Genomic DNA, 22,802 nt, shown 5'->3' with positions numbered 1-22,802 from the left:
AGGTTTGGCAGAAATATATAGAACAAGTGCAAGTAATTTCAGGGTAGGAGTTTTTGTCTTTGGGGAGGAACATAAATTATTATTTCTGAATGCTGCAAAACTTGTCTTATTTTAATAGAGTTTCTAAATTGTAAATACTATTAAGAAAAGCCATACAATCGCATCCGTAAATTAACCATACCAGAGCTCTCATTTTACAAGAGGATCTGCAGAAGAAGAATTTGAAAGGTCGTTGCTTGTTTTTGTGGATTCTTCTGTAATACAAAAAGCTAATTTCAACAATCTTATATTGTGAATATTGAGTAAAAAAAAAGGAAGATTTTAATACATTTTTTTAAAATCATGCAATTAATTCTGAATTAATAATTTCCAATGGACAGCTGTTTGTGAAGGGATTTTATATGGGCGTAGAATCAGAAGGAATTTGTCCCTAAATATCAGGAGAAATAAAAGAGTGAAATGCCAAGAAACAAAAATATGGGTACCATTTATCTAAACAGCAACAAACATGTGTAAGTTGCCTCAAAATGCAAAAATATTCCACACTCAAAAACTATTCTGTGAATAGATTATGCCACAATCTGAAATTCCTATACTTCGTTTTCTGTTAAGACTACAGTTCGTTGTTCTCTCTTCTAAACATAAATTATATACTTTCCAAAAGGACGACATTCTATTTATCTGATGAAGTGGACTGTGCCCCATAAGGACATAGGCTATAATAAATGCATTATTTTTAAAGTATTACAGATCTTTGTTTTATTTACCACTACAGGTAGCCCTCAACTTACAGCCATTCACTTAGTGACCACTCAAAGTTACAACAGCATTGAAAAAATGACTTATGACTGTTTTTACACGACCGTTGCAACTTCCCCATGGTCACATGATGCAAATTTGGATATTTGGCACCCGGTTCATATTCATGATGGTTGCAGCATCCCAGGGATCATATGATCACCTTTTGTGACCTTCTGTCAAGTAAAGTCAATGGGGAAGCCAAATTCACTTAACAACCATGTCACTTATTTAGCAACTGCTGTGATTCACTTAACAACTATGGCAAGAAAGGTCATAAAATGGGGCAAAAGTCACTTAACAACTGTCATTTAGCAACAGAAATTTTGGGCTAGATTGTGGTTGTAAGGATCCCTATAGTAGCCTACTATTTCATTATTTTTCCTAGCATCATTATTTAATCTGCTCAGTGAAAAACCACAACATGAATCTACTATTGCTTCTAACTTATATAACTTATAGCTTAGTGTACATAGGAACAGAAAATCATTTGCATTCAGCACCAGAACTCCCCAGAGAGCAGAATATTTCCTACTAACCTTCACTGTCTTTTTTATCTTGGTTTTCTTCTGCTGCAGTTTTATCTGCTCTAAAAAAGATCCTTGCGCTGCTTAGTGAGAAATAAAGCAGTTCAAATTCCTATGAGAAATGAAAAAAAGATCTGCATGTTTTAACATGCCACATAATCACAAAATCTCCAAGTTATTTTAAGGGGCATAAATATATGAAACTCCCATTAATATTGTGCACAATTTATACCTGAATTATCAATAGCATCTTTTACATCTTTTATATATTATCAACATAATATAGTGAAGAATATCATTCAAAGCATAAAATTAAATTTATTTTTCTTCATTTTGCTTTTTAATGTCCTATTTATAATGTACTTATTTCTAACTACTTGTGCTCCTTTGGACATTTTCTTGTCCAAGATCAATTATTTATAATCCATTAATAAAATTTGCTCCAGATGTCATTATCTCAAAGGGAGAAATCATTTTTTGTTGGCCGTTCTGGATAGTTAAAGGGAATTGTTTCAGCCTGCATTATTTGCATTATTTTGGATGACTTGCATTATTTGGATGATTCATGGACAACATTAGTGCCTTAAGCCTTGAATTAATTTAACACTTCAACCCATTAAAAAAAGAATCGGACTCAAATGATTTCTTTAAAACAGTTGATTATCCTGAAGCTTCCAGGGAAGGAGAACTGTAGATGACTCTACAAAAGATCAAGGAACTGATAAGTAGACCAGTCCCTTGGAACCTCTCCAGATAAAGACAGGATGAGAGTTTGCCCACATACGCTCAGTGGTGGATTCAGCCAGTTCTGTCCAGATCACGTGAACTGGTAGCGGCAACTGTGGGAGGCTCCGCCCACTTGCCCAGACGTAATGTGAGACTACTGCGCACGCGCAGAAGGCTGTGTACATGCACGCACATTCACATTTGCGAACCAGTAGGGAAGGTAAGTGAATCCCACCACTGCTCCAGATACATGGAGAGATATGGAAGGAGACCATAGGACAGTGGGGTTTTTTTTGTGGATTTGAACGCCAGGAAACAACTGTATTAGCCATCTTGCTCACAATTACAGTGGAGACTGTGTGAGTTCACAAACCTTACTTTCTAATAAATTTTGGTATGGATTAAACCAAGGTTGGGCACTTAATTTTCCCAAGGGGTCACATAAGAATATTGGGAATATTGTGGAGGGCCACCCCCACCCCCACTATCCCACTTCCAATGCCTCCCCCCCTACCACCGTGGGCCAGACTTGGAGCACCCATAGGCTGGATGTGGCCCGAGGGCCGTGAAATGCCCAGATCTGGATTAAACATTAGTGATTCACCAAAACTGCCTTCTAGCAAAAACCTCAGGGCAGTTTTTGAGTATTTTAAAATGTTATTGCATTATTGGCACTAAATTAACAAAGCTTTTAAGAGATCCTATCTTTCAGTACGCATATACCTATTTGATGCTTCAAAATCATTTGAGACTGTAATTTAATGATTTAAAATACCTGCAAACAGACTTCCAGTCGCTTATGAGTAAGATTCATGGTCTGTAGCAACTTCTCATCTTGACTAGCTGATTGGACATTCTGCTGTTTTGCTAATGCTCTGATTTCTTTCACATATTTCTCTCGTACCGACTGGAACCAGTGGAGGGAATCAAATTCTTGGTACTGGTCCAAGAGTTTCAAAATGTAAGCCACACCTGAAAGATATGGATATTTCCACCCCACCCCCAATTAAAAAATAATGAATTTTGCACGTTTGTTTTAAATTGGGCTATTTTTATTATTCTCGGTTTATTTTTATTTTGATCAATGACCAGTATAACACGAGTAGTTATAACTTCAAAAAATAAAATATCAAATATCAAACAAAACAATATTGTAATAAAGATTATCAGGATAAAATTACACAATGTGTTTATCCTGAAATACCTATAAAATTATATTTATGAAATACAGATTGTAATTAGAGTATTTAATTTACAGTTTATAGATGATAAAATGCAGATTACAATTAAATAAGGGTATTTAATCAATTTACACACAAAAACAGGCAAGTGTATACACATCCAAAAAATCTTTTATTCCTTCAAATAGAAGCCAGAAAGAAGACAGGACAGAAAAGGGAGTTGGAAAGTATGGATGGCTCTATTAAAAGAAGGGAAAGAAAGACAGGGATGTCAAACACAAGACCCGTGGGCCGGATGTGGTTGGATCCAGCCCCCAGGGCCGTTTTGGAAAATATAAGGGGCCGGCCTGCATTGCTTCAGCCTGGTCTACCCATTGCAAAGTGGAAACATTGGGCCAGCATGGCTTCGGCCTGGTCTACCCAATGCAAAGAAGGAAACATCGGGCCAGTGTGGCTTCAGCCCAGTCTACCCAGTGCGAAGAGGAAACATGCCAGCAGTTTGGGGAGTGGCATCAAGCTGGCAATGCCCACCCAGTCGGCCACGCCCACCCAGTCAGCCACGCCCAGTGAGTGGCATCAAACTGGCCATGTGCATCCAGTTGGCCACGCCCCCAGGGACCCCCAAGGTCAACCACAGCCCTGATGCGGCCCTCAATGAAATTGAGTTTGACACCCCTGAAGTAAGATGATCCAGCCCAGGCAAAATTGGAGGGAAAAAACCCGGACAGGGATGAAAAGCTTTCTGCCTCTTTGATTTCAGCAAATATAAGATGATTTTCCACTTCACAATTCACAATTGCTGATTTGGAGAAAAAGTCATCTTATTGAGTAAATAAAGCAATTCTACTCCTATATATTTTCAAATAGTTAGAAAAGGAGATCCGTACAGGAATATAGGTAGTCATCTACTTACAACAGTTCATTTAGTGACCATTCAAAGTTAGAATGGCACTGAAAAAAGTGACTTATGACTGTTTTTCAGTTACCACCTTTGTATGTACCACCCCATGATCATGTGATCAAAATTGAGATGCTTGGCCACTGACTCATATTGACCAGCACCGGACACAGCACTGACTGGTGCAATGACCCAAGGTCATATGATCACCTTTTGCAACTTTCTGACCAGCAAAGTCAATGGGGAAGCTACTTAACATCTGGGTTACTAGATAGTCAATTGCAGTGATTCACTTAACAACTGTGGCAAGAAAGGTTGTAATATAGGGCAAAACTCACTTAACAAATGCCTCACTTAACAACTGAAATTCTGGACTCAATTGTGGTCATAAAAGGACTTCCTGTACTGCTGTCGCACTTACCCATAGCAAAGCCATCATCAGTAAAAGCTGCGCCAATTTTGTTCTTTTTGTTCAGTTTCTCTTTACAACTGATTGAGTGTTCGATAAAATTGAGTGCCTAAAAAGAAGAGACCAGGGATTGCATGAGGTTGCCCAAATAATTACCCCAATTTAGTAATTCCAAAATAATAAAATCAAACCAGAAGTTTAAAGAATGCTACCCTGGTTATACCACTTGTACATATTATTTCTGATGGCATCTCAGAGATATTCTTCAGGACACCTTTAGTTCTGGAAAATGACTTAAGTGGAGCAGAAACATAATTTTAAATAGAAATGTTTTGTAAGGTTATTGTCTTAATATTAAGTCAGGCCAGCGGAAAGCGCAATTAGCTATTTGGCCTCAAATATTTATCCAAAACCCTGAGCAGTGTGGTGGCCTAGAGGTGGAGTTCTCACCTCACAATTAGGAGGCTGTGAGTTCAATCCTAGGTAGTGATGGAGATTTCTCTCCATCACAATGAGGCACAATGAGTAATTGTCTGCTGTGAACTCTGCATAGGCATCAGGAAGGGCACCCATCCAGTAAACACTTAGTCCCAATCAATCGCCCTGATCCCACCCCAATTGCAGGTTGTTAAAACCCAACACTTAGGTCTGTAAACCAAACACTTAGGTCTGTAAAGCACATGCTCTTTCACTGGACAATTCCAGTGTGATGTCTTCTATGTTGTAAATGGATGCTTTTCCCCACCCCTCAAATACTAGCTGTTTCAATATAGGTACATTTTACATGTGTGATCACTTTCCTATCTTTAAGTCGATTGTGGATGCTTTCATTATGACTGTGCATTGCTATTTTTGTGAACCACCAAGAGTCCTTCAAGATTGCAATGGGGTATAAATGGGTTAAGTAGATAAATAATTTAGTATCATTTTTGTTATCTAAGAAGTCAATTAATGCAAATACTAACCAGCGGGGGAACAATGATATAAAAATTGCGTAGATGCATGTTCTTTAGACTGCGGAATTCAGGAGCAAAGACATCCACAAGCATCTTGAAGTACTCTGTACCTTCTGCAGAGCTGCAGGTGAGATCGCTAAGTACAGAATCCAGCTGCCTGCAAAGCAGAGATATAGCCAACAGTCTGGAGGAAAAATGTCCTGGTCCTATACTGTTTAGAGATGACCTATTCTTTTCATAATAATTACATACAGAAATTAAAGCTGCTTGTTTCATGATGATCTTTAGCACAATTTTAGAGAAGTGTTCAAATCACCCCTTTGCTACCTTAAAGCAACTTGCCTCCTTTCGAGAAAACATTTAACATATTCTTTAAAAAAAAAAAAAAGGCCCAGCATGGCTGGCTGGGGAATTCTGGGAGTTGAAGTCCACAGGTCTTAAAGTTGCCAAGGTTGGACACTCCTGACTTAGAAGGATAACTGGAATCTAAGCATTATTCAAATACTTTTGGGAACCAGCTTGCCAACTTATCATACCAAATACAGCTGTTGGAAATAAATTAAAATCAAAACCCCATAATTGTGGGAACTATCTTCCAAGCTGTATTTACAAGATTGCCAAATAAATAACATGCACTAAGTGCGCATATTAAAAACAAGTTGATATCCTCAACTTGCTAAAGGAAGAAACTATTATGCATTATTTTATCACTAAGCAATTTAAATACAATTCCTGTAATTTTTTTTTAAAAATACACACTTCTAGTTCTAATTATATAATATATAAATATCCGCTTGACAACAGAGTACTTGGGACAGATTTTAGTAAGCACTGACAACATCTATATAAGGTCAAACTGTAAGCCTCCTACTTTAATGTAGGCAGTGGAGAATTTTCTTATTTTTCCATGCACAGATTTAAAGAAGTAAGTTTAACAACATTTGGAGATGTGAATGGTATGGAAGGATTGGGAAATAAAATCTCCCACAGAACATTGTCAAAGGATCTAGCAATGGGATGGTGGTGAAAGTCAAATGGTTGAGAGTATTATATGCACTATTTTGAGCTTCTGGAGGAAAGGTAACCTATAAAACTAATGAAAGAATAAAAAATATCAATAACTTGTATCCTGAGCTGTCTCAACCTCAATGAACTTGGAATTTTGCCAATGAGAAAATAAATGAATGACCCTGTAATAGAAACATAAGAATATCAGAAGGACCCCAACTCTATCAGGTCAATATCTTTTTTGGTTCAACATCACGTTCCCCTTTGTCACTAAACTGCTGCCTTTGAGAAGCTACACACAAGTCAAATATAACTCTCTCCACCAGATGCCCCTGAACTGGTTCCCGCAGACTTTTGTAATACATAGCTATGAATGGAGTTCAACATTATATTTTATTGAAAGTTGTTTGAAAAAGAGCAGTGCAAGTAATAGTGAAATATTTTTTATATTTGCATTACAATTACCTAGCTGCTTGTTGTGTTTCTTCTGACAGACCTTCTTCTTTCACAAGTTCTTCAAAGTTGACAATATCTTCAAGATCAGGAACAAATCTACAAGTTTTGTTAAGTTTTTCATATAATTAGACATTTTAATATATAGATGTATGTATATAAATGAACATAAATTTTCTATTTTACATGCTGTATTTCTATTCCCACCTTATCATAAGCTAGTTCATATTTTATTAGCAAATAACATTGCTTTGCTCTCAAAAAAGTACTTTTGTAACATATTTTACATCAACAAGAAGGCATACTTCTAGCCATCACATTTTCCAAGTTTGCAGGTATGCCAGCAGTTTGGGAAGTGGTGTCAAGCTGGCCACACCCACCCAGTTGACCACACCCACCCTGTCGGTCATACCCCATGCCCCCCCAAGATCGTCAAGCTGGCCACGCCCACCCAGTTGGCCATGCCCAGTGAGTGGCGTCAAGCTGCAGGAATCAAGTCCCAAAAAGAAGTGTTATGATATCTGACAGCAAAATTTCTATATTTACCATCATTAAATGCTCTTTCGCATCTTGCGCTCTTTGTATTATTTACACTTCTATACTGACACCCAAACTTCCTATCATGTTACTATAATTTTTACAAGTATGAACTGTCAAATTATTGAAAATTTAATACGAGTATGCAATTTTAAATTTACTAAACAGATGCACAAGTATAATATATTCGAACAGAAGAAACAGATCCAAAGGATTGCTGCAATATATGTTAACTACAAAGAGAAACATTGAAGCAGGAAGATCTGCAAAAGATGTACAACAATATGGACAGACAAGATAAAAAGTATTGGTGCATACCTAATTGCACTGCTACAGCAGTGAAGTCCACCAGATCTTATCATTCGTACATAGCCCATAGCGTTCCCTTTAAACAAAGATAGTAATATTTGAATTTATATTACAGAAACAAATATAAATAATTGGAATACTAGCAAGATGAATTTTATCATTTGTTAAATAAACATGCTGGGCATATTTAGGAGAATTTATTCTCTTCAGCACATTTAAATAGTATTATTTTCTAATTCGGCTGTGAGAGTTGGACCATAAAGAAGGCTGAATGCCAAAGACTTGACGCTTTCAAATTGAATAAATTGGAGAAAGTTCTTGAGACTCCCTTGGACTGCAAAGAGATCAGATCAATCAATCCTAAAGGAAATCAACCCTGACTATTCTTTGGAAGGACAGATATTGAAGCTGAAGCTCAAATACTTTGGCTATTAAATGAGAAGAGAAGACTAATTGGAAAAGACCCTGATGTTGTGAAAGGTTAAAGGTGAAAGGAGAAGGAATGAGACAGCAGAGGATGAGATGGTTAGATAGTGTCATTGATGTAATGAACATGAATTTAGGCAAACTCCAAGAGACAGTGGAGCACGGGGGTTGGGGGGGGTGGAATGCTATGGTACATAGGGTTGTGAAGAGTCGGACATGACTTAGCAACTAAACAACAAAATTTTCTAATTCAAAAGAAAGTTACTCCATATTGCTCCAATGTTTGGACAGAAAATTCCTGACTTTTAATCATGCTTATTTATTATTATTATTTATAATAATCTACAGTAGCTAGAGAGTGGCAAGTTGTCTATCCCAGCCTAAGCAAACACTATAAATTAGAAAATACATGGGCAGCAGTTATGTTGTGCAAAGACTAAGATTTCTAAAAGCCACATCTCCTATTTTTTTCCATCTTCTACTTAGAGATATAACAGCACAATCCTAGTAGTAAGGGACTGGAGAGGAAAACTGATTTGATATATTTATGACAGGGCTCTCCACAGGCCAGAAATTTCAGCATAATGATATAGAACAGGGGTCACCAATCCGTGGCTCTGGAGCCGCATGTGGCTCTTTCATCCCTCTGATGCGGCTCCCTGTTGCTGGTCGGCTCCACAATTGATAGGGCTTTTGGTTAGGACAGGTAGAGGAAAAAGGACGCCATGCTAGGAGGAGACTCTATGGTGGGGGAACCAGACTTCCGGTTGGCTCCAGATGTCAGCACTCCAAACTACATTCGTTCCAGGGCTGACATAAGGAGGAGAAGAGGGGGCAGCTGGCAAGAGGATGCTTGACTTTTCACCTACTTATTTTCCCTGAAGATAATATCCCCTAGGAGATGGGATGGGAGGAGGGACATTCCTGGGAGCTGAAATAGTAGATATGGGGAGAGTGATTGGAAGATGGCCAATGAGACTCAGAGAATTGGGGAATGGAAAGGGAAGGTTTGGGGTCAGGAAGTCAGTTTTGGCTACGACATAGTCGGGAACAGATTGTCGTGCTTAATAAATGAAAGATTTCATCAAAGACTATTTGTTTGGAAATGCAATTTATTTGAGACGACACCGAAACCTGACAGCAGAATTGAATGGGGGCTTCTGGTTAGGACCTTTGTGGCTCTTTGAATGTTTAAGGTTGCCGACCCCTGATATATACACATCTTTTGGTGCTGGCAAATTCCCAGCCATATCAGACTTCCTACAATACCTCAGTGTATCTCAACCTTAGCAACTTTAAGATATATGGATTTCAATTCCAGAATGCTGGCTGGAGAATTCTGGGAGTAGAAGTCTATGCACCCATTTTTTATTGCTTTTAAAATAATGAATCGACAGAGAATTTATGTTCATACCTATCTGGCTAATCAATTGCCTGAATTGGTCAAGATAACTTTGTCCGTCTGGTGTAATCCCAAGTTTTCTGATCCCCCGATTGAATTTCTCTGCTCTCTCAAATGGATACTAGAAAAAAAAATTAATACATTACAAACAAGTATTGTTTATGAAAAACTAATATCAAGCCCTTTTGAATTCCCCACATATTGATGCATTTTACTTCTACTTTATTAATTGCTATACTCCTATAAAAAGAAGACATGATATATTTTTATAATGAAGATTAGTTAAATCTTGTAATAACTGCATTGTCCTTTACTCATTTGCAGAAACGTCTGAAAATAGCTTCTGCCAGGGGCAGGAGGATGTAAAGGTGGTTAGTGCAGGATAGCCAGGTTCCTCAGCAGACAAAGTAGCAAGTGTAAGAATGACTTACAGGAGCAACTTGTGACCTTCCCTGACAGCTTCCCCACTGACTTTGCTCACTATGGGATGCTGCAACTGTCACAAGTTTGAGACAGTTTGTCAATTCTCGATAGTGATCGTGTGACTGCAGGCATACTGGGATATCAGGACTTTTGAGGGCAGATCATACAATAGATACTCCTTGTCCAGTGCCTACTTTGGTCACTCACTGAATGAGTGGTCATTAACTGAAGACTACCATTGTAGAGTCATTCAAGAGACTGAACTAGTCTAAATTTTATGTGTATACACGCACAGGCTTATTTTAGAAGAAGCACTTTGAAATTTCTCTATCCTTGGTATTAATAACCATGATCACTAAATAAAATTCAGTTTTACATTGGGATGGGTAATGTCAGGGATAAACAATACAATGTCCTCAAATAGCTTTCTTGGCACTCACCACATTCTTTGCCTTCTTACTATATTTTAGTAAATTGCTATCTTGTAAACTGATCACAATACTTTCAGCAGTTTTTGATACTAAATAACCCACCTCATTTTCTAACCATATTGTGCCCATTGGTCCCAAAAATTTGCTTATTCTTGGCTCAGCTAACTACAAACTATTCTAAAATATTATCCTAAAATTTCTTTCCAGAACAAATGTAGTTTACTTATATGGGCCTTATTTTCAAATAAGCAAATACAGGATTGTGTTCTCAGTGAATTTAATACTTTTCTCATAAAAGAGAACCATGAATCTATAAGGGCTTGTAACGTACCTTATGATCATTGTGATCCTTAATTTCTCTAAAGAATCGTATATCTTTGATCAATCTGGATTTGATGTGCTCATCATACATAAATTGACTGAAGATGTAAAATTTCTTTCTCAGAAACTGGTATGTGAAATTTACCTAAAAAAATTTAAAACAAATACAATTTTAAACAATCCTATCCCTATTGATAAAAGCAGTATTTCACTCTCTCATCGTAATGTCCAAGTACCTGCTTATTAAATAGTTGGGTGCTATTAAATATGAAGTCATGTCAGCACTCAAACACGGTCACTAATCCTGGATATTGCACCATAGTATCAGTATGTACGTACTATGTGGAGTGGGAAGCAGTGGTGGGATTCCAATTTTTTTTACTACCGGTTCTGTGGGCATGGCATGGCTTGGTGGGTGTAGCTTGGTGGGTATGGCAGGGGAAGGATATTGTAAAATCTCCATTCCCTCCCCACTCCAGGGGAAGGTTACTGCAAAATCCCTATTTCCTCCCAATCAGCTGGGTCTCGGGAGACAGAGAATAGATGGAGGCAGGGCCAGTCAGAGGTGGTATTTACCGGTTCTCCAAACTACTCAAACGGTTCTCCAGAACTGGTCAGAACCTGCTGAATACCACCTCTGGTGGGAAGGTGATATCATTAATTCTGCTATCTTTCTCGATGCAAAGTACATGTAACCATACAAAAGCAGTGTTCTGTTTGCAGTAATATATGAATACGTTCCGAGACTCAAATGTTAATCTTGTTTACAATTCCACAGTTCTCCAGAAATGAATAAGTTTTGTTACTCTGAGCTATTGATATCCAAAATTATTTGTGAAAAGCAAACTGCAAAGATCACCCTTATTTGAAATTAATAGTCACATGGTGAAAAAAAATGATTTTAACTAGCATCTTCAAAGTTGCACTTGTGGAGACAGACAATCTGATCCTGTTGATGCACCAGTTAAACATCCCAAATTGGTAGGTAACACATTAGTAGTTGTAAAACCAAGAGCAATAGCTTAGACTTAAGGTACATTGAAGACACAAAAACCAGTTGTTTCATATATTTGTCCTGATTCTATTAACTGGAATCCTTTTAAAATAAAGATACCAAAGATAGTAACCACCTTGAATATCCACTGGGCAGAAAACAAATTGAAATAATAACAACAGCAACAATGCAACAAATGGGTTTGGAGAAATGAGACTAACTTAGGCCACAGTGGCAATTCTGATCCCTTAAACCTGCCTATAACTGCTTGAATTAACTCATGCTCATTCCCACATCTCAAAAACAGCTTGAAAAATCTTGCTTCTGCCTATAGTTGATATACAGTGATTTGTTGCATGCATCTACATGCATCTTCCTCCGAGAATTTACTTTTACGTTCTGCATTAGTAATTAACAATCTTTCACTTTCATGCATAGATTACCAGTGAATTACCCAGCAGAGATCTATTTGAAAGTTGCAAAAACTAGAAAGCTAAAGGAAGCTATAAAACACTCGATGTTGATACGAAGTGAGAGCTCCAGCCCATAGCTGTTCTTTTGTGACATGCCACAAGGCTCAGTATTCTCCCCACTACATGAAGCAGGGTGAGATAATTTGCCACCATGAGTTGAGTATCATGAGCATGCTGATGATAGTCAACTTTGTATCTCCACCCCTGATGATCCAAGTGATGCTGTGGCTTCCCTCTTGTGGTGCCTGGAGACTGTAGAGGCCTGGATGGCAAGACTGATGGCTTTGTGTGCATGGAACTTCAAGATCCAGAACTTTTAGCATCCTTAGTTCTGGATGGGGCTGCACTACCTCAAACAGTCTGCAACTCGGAGGTTCTTCTGGACTTGTGATTCCTACTCAAAGAGCAGGTGGCAGTCATGGGAAAATCATGGAAAGGAAAGCCTTTGCACAACTTCAGGTTGTGTGCTGGTTGCATCCTTTCCTGGATTGGGAGTCCCTGCACTCATCACTCCAGCTCTCATGCTTGGATTATTGTAACACGCTCTACATGGGTCTACCCTTGGAAAGCATTCAGGAGCTATAACTGGTGCAGAGTGCAGCAGCACAGACAGTTCTTGGGATCCCTAGAGTGGCTCATGTTATATAGCTGTTCCACAAGCTGCATTAGCTGCTATTTGCTTCTGGGTACAAATCAAGGTGTTGGTTGTCACCTTTAAAGTCCTGTATGGTATGGGCCCAGGTTACTTGAGGAACTGTCTCAGCCCAATGGGACTGGCCGGCCCCACCTGTGCTGGCAGAGGGGCATGCTGTAGGCCCCATAAGTCTAGGAATTCTGGCTGCAGGGTTCAGGAAAATATCTTTTTCTACCATGACTTTTGCTCTTTGGAACAGTTTGCTTCCTAAGGTAAGATCTGTTCCCACCCTTCTGGCCTTCCATAAGAGCCTGAAGACAATTGGCTTGGGGCTCCAGAATATCATGCTGGAGGTGGTTGATGGATTAAGGAGATAGCAATAGCAATAGCACTTAAACTTACATACAGCTTCATAGTGCTTCTACAGCCCTCTCTAAGCGGTTTACAGAGTCAGCCTATTGCCCCCAACAATCTGGATCCTCATTTTACTAACCTCGGAAGGATGGAAGGCTGAGTCAACCTTGAGCTGATGAGATTTGAACTGCTGAACTGCAGCTAGCAGTCAGCTGAAGTAGCCTGCAGTACTGCACTCTAACAACTGTGCCATCTCGGGTGCGGGGGGAGGGGAGATTCCACCTCCCCTCCCCCCCGCACATTCTGTTTCCTCCCATCTTTTAATTGTACTTTTTATTGTTATCAGAAGTATTTATTTTTATGCTTTTATTGTAAGCAACCATCTTGCCTCAGCGGGGGGAGGGGAGATAATTAATTAATAAAATTTATTTATTTATTAATAAATAAATAAAGCAAATAAATCAATGCAACTTTAGGCCATGAATTTAAAACTTACCCCAACACTCAAGCTCAGATGTATCTTCATGCTTTATTTAAAAAGGGATAATTTTTCTATTATGATTAAAACGTGCTCTATACTGTTTATAATACACTAAGTAAAGAAATCAATGCTAAATCACATAGCAATACTTACTGTTGTGTTCATGATTCCTGTGCCATGTGTTCGAATTGAATTAGCTATGTGTCTTATATTTATTGTGTTCAGATGTTTGTTATTGCTAATTCTTTCAATGAAGATCTGCAACGACACAATTGTTGTATAATTTTAAGAGTCATCGAAAGGATATCCGTTAATAATTGGGGTTTTATCACTTTTCCCTCACCTGATTATTGAGATTGTACAGGTATCGGGATACGAATACATGAATATTTCTCATAATTTCTAGTACATCCAAGCCCTGAAACAAAAAGAGGCAATTTAAAAATCCAAATAAAATTATCTGAGAAATATATTCGTATGGCCATCCAATCCAATGAAACAGGATCAAGTCCTTCTAGATCTTCTCTATATGGGACTGTCTTCCAATGGGATTTTGGAAGCATGGCTTTCCCCATTCTTTGGAACTCTCTTCCCATGAAGATCTGGTCTGCTCCTTCCCTCTTCAATTTTAGGAAAGCAACTGAGACCTGTTCCGTTTCATCTAACACAGACGGAATGCATGTTGTGGTTGAAGACTGGCAATTTGGTATGTTTTCTGTTTCTTACTTTGATGTTGTTAATATTTGGAACAGAAGGCATACAAATAAAGAATGTTTAAATACAATGAATAAAGGTAAGTATAGAAGAAAGTTCATTTTCAGACTAGAAAATGTATTCACTTATTTTGGAACTAGTATTTAATTTCATCCTTGAATAACAATTTATAAGCAATCACAATAAGAATATACCTCCAAAATGATAAAAAATACAGCATATCCAAAAGCCGATGCAACTCTATTACATGTCTGTTGCATTTAAACTCAGAGCAATGTATTTCTTTTTATATTGTATATATTGGAGAATGCTCAGCAAGAAGAAGTCCTATTTAATTGCCTGTTCCCTAATACTAAGAGCAGGAATTCCCTAATTCCCATGGCTCAGAACCAGGGTACTTACGAGACCGCCTTCTGCCACCAGTAGCCTCTCACGGACCAGTTCACTCCCATAGAGAGGGGCTCCTCAGGGTGCCATCGGCCAAACAATGTCGACTGGCGGCCCCCAGGGGGAGAGCCTTCTCTGTGGGGGCACCTGCCATCTGGAACGAGCTCCCCCCGGAGATACGGAGGATCCAAGATTTACGCACTTTCTGCCACGCCCTAAAAACGTTTTTATTCCAACAGGCTGGTCTGGCCTAACTCTCCCTTTTAAATTGGGTTTTAAATGTTTTACATAAATTGGATGTTTTTAAATTTGTTTTTGAGCCCAAATTATTTAATCTATTTTAATAGCTTTTAACTTTTGTATGTTATTTGTATTTTTATCTTGGCTGTTCACCGCCCTGAGTCCCCTGGGAGTAGGGCGGTATATAAATATGATAATAAATAAAATAAATAAATAAATAAATAGCAGAGAAATAGGAACAATTTGTATAAGAGTATTTGTTTACTAATGCCATTGGATTTTAGGGAAAAATAAATAGTTATTAATTACTGGGCAATAGAGCCACACTTCGCTTGAGCTCTTGCATTTTAAATTTTATGTTTGTTTGAAATTGTTTTTATATTTATTTTCCTTAGATTGTAAGCCACCCAGAGTCACTCTGGATAGCATATAATTTTAATTATTAATGTTAATAATATTACTCAATCAATTAATTAACCAATCAATCAATTAGTTAATGAAAATTTACGAATAACTTTTAAAAAAAAATACAGAACAATTTCTTTGTACATTTCATACCTGTTCTAAAGTCTGGCTTGGAAGATGTGCTTCTGCCATAATTAAACCATAGCGCTGAGTTGCTAAATTCCTCATTTCACTGTAAGTGGCCCAGTCATGCAGAGCTACTGTAGTTAGATTGTAAAAAGTCTTGTCTAGATAATGAGTCACATGAGCTGTAAAAAAGAGGGGGAAAGATAACTTTGCCAAATTAATATATGAAAAACCTACTTATTCCAGATATTTCGTTTCAGCGTTAAATAATGGGAGAAATGCCTCTTAAGTAACTTCCCAAGTTACAGTTAGCGTAAAAGTTGAGACACTGAAAATAAATCAAGTAGATGAGTTTTGGAACTGTAACAACAGCAATAAACCACCCAGAGTCATGCAAGTAAAAACAAATAAATGTCTACCTTTGATATCTATGAACCGATTAAAAAAGCGAATTGGGTTTAAAGAGAAGAAGTGAGCAAGATCCTTCATTCCAACTTTGAATGGATTTCGGTCATCTAGTTTTAAGTGCGTGTGTACTGACAGGCGCAAATCCTTTTCAATTTCTTTGCATAACTTGTCTAGAAGGTGCTGCTCAAAACAAAAATGTTGTAAAAGTTTATTTTCAGAGGATGGCATATCTTAATCTCCACAGCACACTGGTTAATAGATAAGAATTCTATAAAGCAATCACAAGATTGCGCCATCACGAACTGGAAGAAGAAAGGAACACTTGACTCTGGCAATATTTGAAACTTGAGTTAAGAGATGGCAGCCCCCATTACAAAGAGGCAGGGTAGAGATGCAAAATGAATTTGACTTATACCGAAGATAAAACTCTGAAGATTTTCACCTGAAAAACTATCCACTTCAAAATGACCTTTTATATAAAAATTGTAATCTTGCTAGTTATGTGCAGGTTCATTCCTGCAAGAAGTAAGACAATTTCTCATGAGGATCCCCCTTTGGTTTTCAAATAATGTTCTAAGCCATAAATATATTAAGCAAATACTGTAAATATCTATGATACAACATTTTTTGCCTTGTTCCCTACAGCCTAATTATTGGCCACAGACAAATAATTATCAGGCATCTGTGAGTATTTTATTTAAACCATAAGAATAAATTATATGATTAATTGTCTATCACAAGTTTTATCTTAAGAGGCAAGAAGGAGGAGGTAGAGGGTAGACAAGATGAGAATAGTTTGTATATATGCTTTCATTAAAAAAAAAGATATAGCTACAACTAAATAATCTGTCTAAATGAAAACAATAATTGAGAAATGGCTTTAAAAAGAACCAAATAAACATTGAAGGTTTATTTAACCTCCAATAATTAAGAAGCAAATTTTACTAAATTTAACAACCTGAAATTACCTGTACATATTGAGATCGATCATGACTGAAATATTAAAATTAAAAATATAAATTTAATATTAAATTACTGATAAATATATTTAATATTTCAATTCTAATACAGTAAGATATTTTTCTACAGGTCTACAATAAATTACATGTTGTTATTCTTTAGCTTACTTATACCTACTTATACCTTGGAAATTTCCTGACAGTTAGAACAATTAATCAGTGGAACAACTTGCCTCCAGAGGTTGTGAATGCTCCAACACTGGAAGTTTTTAAGAAGAGATTGGATAACCATTTGTCTGAAGTGGTGTAGAGTTTCCTATCTAAACAGGGGATTGGACTAGAAAACCTCCAAGGTCCCTTCCAACTCTGTTATTCTAAAATTCTATTCTAATTCGACAGTTACTAGACCACTATATATTTAACTTTATGTAAACTCCTGTTAATCCTTAATAGATTTGAATACACACTCCTTATACAGGTGTAATTCAGAATAAATACAATACATGCACTCTAACCTTATTGAAAACATCCATGATTTCTCTGTCATAGCTTTCTAGGAGTATTTCAAAGGAATCCAAATGCCTTGAGTGCATCATAGCTGGTACACAATCCCGCAATGCTCTAAACATATACTGAAAAAATAATCCAATTTAATAAAGGATTTGGGCAACTATAAATATTCACAAACACTAAAAAGTAAACACAAATTATTCAAAATCCAGATCCTAAATGGTGGTCCCTTAAAAGTGAATTTTGAGGGTTTAGAATTAGAAGAATGGGTCTCTAAAATCATCCAACTTGCACAATCTGTTTGTGTTTCTCCCTGTTTTGTTTGCAAAAGATCTGAAACTACCGTGTTTCCCCGAAAATAAGACCCTGTCTTATATTTTTTTGAACCCTGAAATAAGCGCTTGGCCTTATTGCCATGCACTCAAAAGCCTGATTGGGCTTATTATCAGGGGATGTCTTATTTTGGGGGAAACAGGATATAAACTTGTTGATAAATTATAATTTTGTTAATGTTGACTACGTTCAATTAAAATTATATTGTTTTATAACTATGGTTTGTTTCCATCAAGCATAATTAGGATCGATAATAATTAATGTAGATTTATGTAATATACACTAGCATGCTGATTGGGGAATTCTGAGAGTTGTAAGTCCACACATCTTAAAGTTGCCAAAGTTGAGAAACAATGCACTGTTTATAAAAGTGGAATGAAAGCTATTGAATATTTTGTCACAGCTTTGCTTGAGAGGATGAGCATGTAAACCCAATTTACCTAATCCAATTTACTCAATCCTAAACATTATCCTACTCAGCCTCAACTTCAAATGAACGGTTCTCCTCTATCTACTGTATCATCTAAGCCACAGATGTCAAACTCGCAGTGTCACGTTGCTGTCACATGATGTTTCCCAACACTTTTCCCCTTCACGGAGCTGGGGTGGGTGTGACTTGCGTGTGACGCATCCAGCCTGCAGGCCGCCAGTTTGATCTAAGCTATGATTCAGGAAATAAATTTAAGACATGATTGATCTCCTTTCTTTTTCCTCTTTTAATTTTTAGCTCTGGAACAAACTATATTTCATATAATTTAAAAATTTGTAGAATGGACTTGTTCTTATCAATTAGCAATACTTGAAATTATGCTAGAATTACAGGTAGTCATTGACTTACCTGAAACCATTTGTCTAGTAACCATTCAAAGTTACAACAGCACAGAAAAAAATTACTTTTGACCGTTTTTCACACTTATGACCATGGCAATATCCCCATGGTCAGATGGTTTAAATTTGGGCATGTGGCAACTGGCACGTACTTATTATAACAGCTGCACTGTCCCAGAACTATATGCTCACCATTTGTAACCTTCCCAACAAGCTTCCAAAAAGTCAATGGGAAAAGCCAGATTCTTATAACCACCACATGATTCACTTAACAACTGCCTTGCTTACCAATGGAAATTTTGGGCTCAGTTGTGGTTGTAAGTCAAGGACTACCTGTACAACATCTCTGTAATTTTCCTGGATATTTCAAATTTAATGTTTTACTTACATGTAATCTCGCAGCATCCACTGCATTTTCATAAACATCATCCAAATAAATTGGAAATATTGTTCTGTGCCAGTACAAAAAGCAACAATCACACTGTGCTTGGACTCTAAGATGGAAAAATTAACATTACTAAGAAAATAAATATTCACCATTCATGCAGAACTAATTTCAAAAAGCCGTATGTTTACTCAGAATGCATTTTACAATCTATCTTCATAATTTTAAGGGACAAAACTTGACTTCTAAACAAACATACATTCTCAGGGGTGCTGAATTCTATTTTTAAAGCTCAATTTTATAATGAAAATATATCATCCAGTCCAGGGGTGAAATGCTCCGGATTCGGACCGACTTGGGCAAGTAGGTAGCAATGATGGCCAGTGATTCGGAGAACCGGTAGCAATGGCAGCTGGAGGCTCCGCCCACCCGCCCCATTCCCCGGAGTCGGGGAATGCACCATTCACCGATTCCGGCCTTGCCGCGGAGCCACTGTCTGCTTGCCCTTCGCCACGCGGTATATCCTACTGCTCACCTTTCTCCCGCAGCTGGCTGTCAGGGAAGGCAAGCGCCCAAAAGTTACTGGAGTCGCTCACTCTACTTCTTGAATGAGCCGCTCTGGTCCACGCGCCGGCTGCGCAAGCGCACACCGTTTATTTAATTCAGCAGCAGGTTGGGTGTGCGCTTGCGCAGCCGGCGCGTGGACCAGAGCGGCTCATTCAAGAAGGAGAGTGAGCGACTCCAGTATCTTTCGGGTGCTTGCCTTCCCTGACAGCCAGCCGCGGGAGAAAGGTGACGGGTAGGACTCCGAGGAATGGGGTGGGTGGGCGGAGCTGCATGGTGAAGGGCGAGCAGGCAGCAGCTCCGCGACAAAGCCGGCGTCGGGGAATGGTGCATTCCCTGACTCCAGGGAATGGGGCGGGTGGGCGGAGCTGCGGCAGAAAGGTAAGGACACGCCGGCAGAATAGAAATTTAAAAAATTTTCCCTACCGGGTTCTGTGGGTGTGGTTTGGTGGGAGGGGGTCTTGTGGCTGAGTGGGCGTGGCTGTGAGTGACATCGAGTTAGCCACGCCCACTCACTCACAGGACACCCCCCCCAAGCCACGCCTACAGAACCGGTAGGGAAAAATTTTAGATTTCAGCCCTGATCCAGTCCACAGCAAGCATCATGACACACCACCCTATTCTGGGTATCTCAGGATGTAAGACTTTTTATCATTCTATAGCTTTATTTACCGTTCCCTAAGTTCACTGATTAAGGCCAACTTTTTCATAACTACTTGAAGAGGAAGGAGTTCTTCATCTTTAAACGTTTTCTGCAAAAAAAAACAAAAAGAGGGACAAGCTGTTGGTTACATCACTGGTTGCTATCAAACTAACATTTGCATCAGTCATTAACCACAAAACTCTTTATATTATTGCTTATTAGAAGATAAGGAAGGAACGGTTACACTTACCATTTGTGTGCCCACACTGAGGGCAAGAGAAATTATGAGTCTCCTCTGTTTTGTGCTAGGGCCATTAAGGGTGTTTTCAGCCAAGACAAGAGCAGAAAGTACATCAAGGCGCTGTTCACTGTACTTTTTGTCAGAAATTACTCTTTTCTTTAAATGATAAAGATAAAGGGGAAGGCGAAGGGACAGAGAAAACCGGTATTTTGGGATTAGTACTTCAGAAAACTCTTCAGCCGGTAAACTTTATTTCAGAGATTGACAAATATATTTCTTTTTTTAAATTCCAAACTAAGCCAGTTTTAAAGCCAAAACAAATTAATCCAGTGATTATAAATTTACATACTAGCAAACCAAAGGATCCCTTATTTGGCATTTTCATACCCTAAATGAGCATAAATGATGTCAGGATTTATTCTTGCCTCTCTGAAGTTCCTTATAATTTATTCCAACAGAAGCTTGTCTAGTTTTTATAATCACTGAGCTTAAAATTGATTGAAATTGCTTTCCTACCTTGGCTACAGCAATGGCATTGAGAGCCTGATGCTGAAGATGCTGAATTATATGTGTGACTGAATCAGCAACAGTCATACTTCTTCTGTAAAATGTATATTCTATTGCCTGAAGTTGTTCAAATGTCAGAGCGCAAAATAAAAACAAAAGTTAATATAAAATTCTGGATTCAATCGGTTAATCAATTCTCAGACTTATTGTCTCATCTGCACAGAAAAGGTCAAATTTAAAACAAGTTTAATTAAAACGAAAGAATATATGATTTTTTTCAAATCAAAGTCAAAGTATATAATTTCTAACATAGTATGCTATGCACTTTTGAAAGAAGCATCATTAAGTTATATTAACAAATCACGAACTATATTAACATTGCAAGGATTATGCTAGATTTTTAGATAAATGTATATTTTTATGTGTGTCCCATGAATGGGTTAGACACAAAAATAATTAGTTAAATCTTAGCATGAATTTGGATTCAGGTGTCATATTTTAGCCATCCTCCAGAGTTAACAAATATTATTTTACTAAGATCAAAGAATGCAGCAAAGATAACAAAACATGCAACCACAGAGATATGTATACCCTAAATGGAATCAGACAAATACATGTTTTTATATTGCCATTTACTAGAACTGTGCAATGTTTCACTTAACAGAATATTACTTCAGATTGTGAATATAATAACTGTTTGCAACTCTTGAAATCATCAGTAGAGAGTGGCCATGTGATCCTAGGAAAGGATGCAGCTGCTTTAAAGAGCAGAGACAGGTGCTAGATTCATATGCTTGTGCATTCTGAAGAACCACATTGAAGAGCTTACTGTCCAGGTTCGTCCTATGTCATCAATTAAATATGCATCATTTATCCTAAAATGTTATTAAAGAACTACTATTGATATTTGTGTCAGTGAGGATATGCAAACACCTCAACTTACTTTGAGTAGTTCCACAAGCCTGCATAATGCTTTAACTGAGGTTTTAGTCATTGGCTTCTGCATTGACATATGCAGATTCATTGTAGTTGTGACTATGTTTCTAAGGCTGTAAGCATAGAGAAAGCCCTAAAATGAAAAAAATGAATCAATTACATCTTCCTTGTATCATTATAAATTTACATTTCTAAAACATTTGCCAGTTTCTTGACTCTTTGTGGATAAGGTCAATGGCAGTGACCAGTGCAATCTCTTCCCATATTCAATGAGACATCTTCTGTCCTATCAATACTGAAGAAATTGATTCAGACACCTCCTGGCTCTTCTGAAGTTCGTGGTCAATATCTTGTTTTGAGAGGAGCTTTTTTTTTTTGTGACCTTGAAGAAGGTTGTCGTGTACCATCTCCTTAAGAAATCTTCCTTAAATGCAACTGTATCATAACCATTGCTCTGTCTCCAACTTTCCTTTTTAGGAACTCTTGTTGAAGTAATGAAGGAAAGACAACTGCAGAATACTCTGGAGTAAGCAGGCCATCCAGCCCTTTTCAGTCAGAATTGAGACCCACTGAAACTACCAATGTCCATAGTATTGTTCCACAATTGAATCAACAATAATATTGATTTGAATTAATGACATTGTTTTATGGTTATATTTTTCAATTTTAAATAACAAGAGCCTTGGTAGTACAGTGGTCTAAAGCACCCTGTTATTAAGACCAGCTGCCTGCAATTACTGCAGGTTCAATCTTGCCAGGCTCTAGGTTGACTCAGCCTTCCATCCTTTCTAAGGTAGGTAAATTGAGGACCCAGTTGTGGGGGCAATAAGCTGACTTTGTATAAATATACAAAAGGATGAAGGCTATTGCTTAGC

At 37.8% G+C, this 22,802-nt stretch overlaps 1 protein-coding gene across 2 annotated transcripts in view; it reads right to left on the bottom strand.

Annotated features, from left to right (window-relative positions):
- WASHC4 (WASH complex subunit 4) overlaps nucleotides 1–22,802 on the bottom strand; it is a 42,910-nt gene that overhangs the window by 2,863 nt on the left and 17,245 nt on the right. For both annotated transcript variants that reach the window (XM_034403450.3, XM_087873798.1), the window contains exons 15-33: nucleotides 21,935–22,060; nucleotides 21,001–21,108; nucleotides 20,494–20,640; nucleotides 20,273–20,352; nucleotides 19,040–19,145; nucleotides 17,496–17,612; nucleotides 16,033–16,201; nucleotides 15,641–15,795; nucleotides 14,085–14,159; nucleotides 13,895–13,999; nucleotides 10,816–10,950; nucleotides 9,643–9,751; nucleotides 7,812–7,878; nucleotides 6,969–7,055; nucleotides 5,505–5,652; nucleotides 4,552–4,648; nucleotides 2,827–3,023; nucleotides 1,338–1,437; nucleotides 182–254 (exon numbers count right to left, since the gene is read on the bottom strand). In XM_034403450.3, the coding sequence (XP_034259341.1) occupies nucleotides 190–254; nucleotides 1,338–1,437; nucleotides 2,827–3,023; nucleotides 4,552–4,648; nucleotides 5,505–5,652; nucleotides 6,969–7,055; nucleotides 7,812–7,878; nucleotides 9,643–9,751; nucleotides 10,816–10,950; nucleotides 13,895–13,999; nucleotides 14,085–14,159; nucleotides 15,641–15,795; nucleotides 16,033–16,201; nucleotides 17,496–17,612; nucleotides 19,040–19,145; nucleotides 20,273–20,352; nucleotides 20,494–20,640; nucleotides 21,001–21,108; nucleotides 21,935–22,060 (2,193 nt within the window). In that variant the 3' untranslated portion in view covers nucleotides 182–189. The remainder of the gene's footprint in view (nucleotides 1–181; nucleotides 255–1,337; nucleotides 1,438–2,826; nucleotides 3,024–4,551; nucleotides 4,649–5,504; nucleotides 5,653–6,968; nucleotides 7,056–7,811; nucleotides 7,879–9,642; nucleotides 9,752–10,815; nucleotides 10,951–13,894; nucleotides 14,000–14,084; nucleotides 14,160–15,640; nucleotides 15,796–16,032; nucleotides 16,202–17,495; nucleotides 17,613–19,039; nucleotides 19,146–20,272; nucleotides 20,353–20,493; nucleotides 20,641–21,000; nucleotides 21,109–21,934; nucleotides 22,061–22,802) is intronic.

Source organism: Pantherophis guttatus, chromosome 7, assembly GCF_059756535.1.
Source record: "Pantherophis guttatus breed Tessera chromosome 7, ASM5975653v1, whole genome shotgun sequence".
NCBI classification, from domain to species: domain Eukaryota; kingdom Metazoa; phylum Chordata; class Lepidosauria; order Squamata; family Colubridae; genus Pantherophis; species Pantherophis guttatus.
The sequence above is the reverse complement of the archived record's forward strand: the minus strand, read 5'-3'. Positions and strand labels throughout refer to the sequence as shown.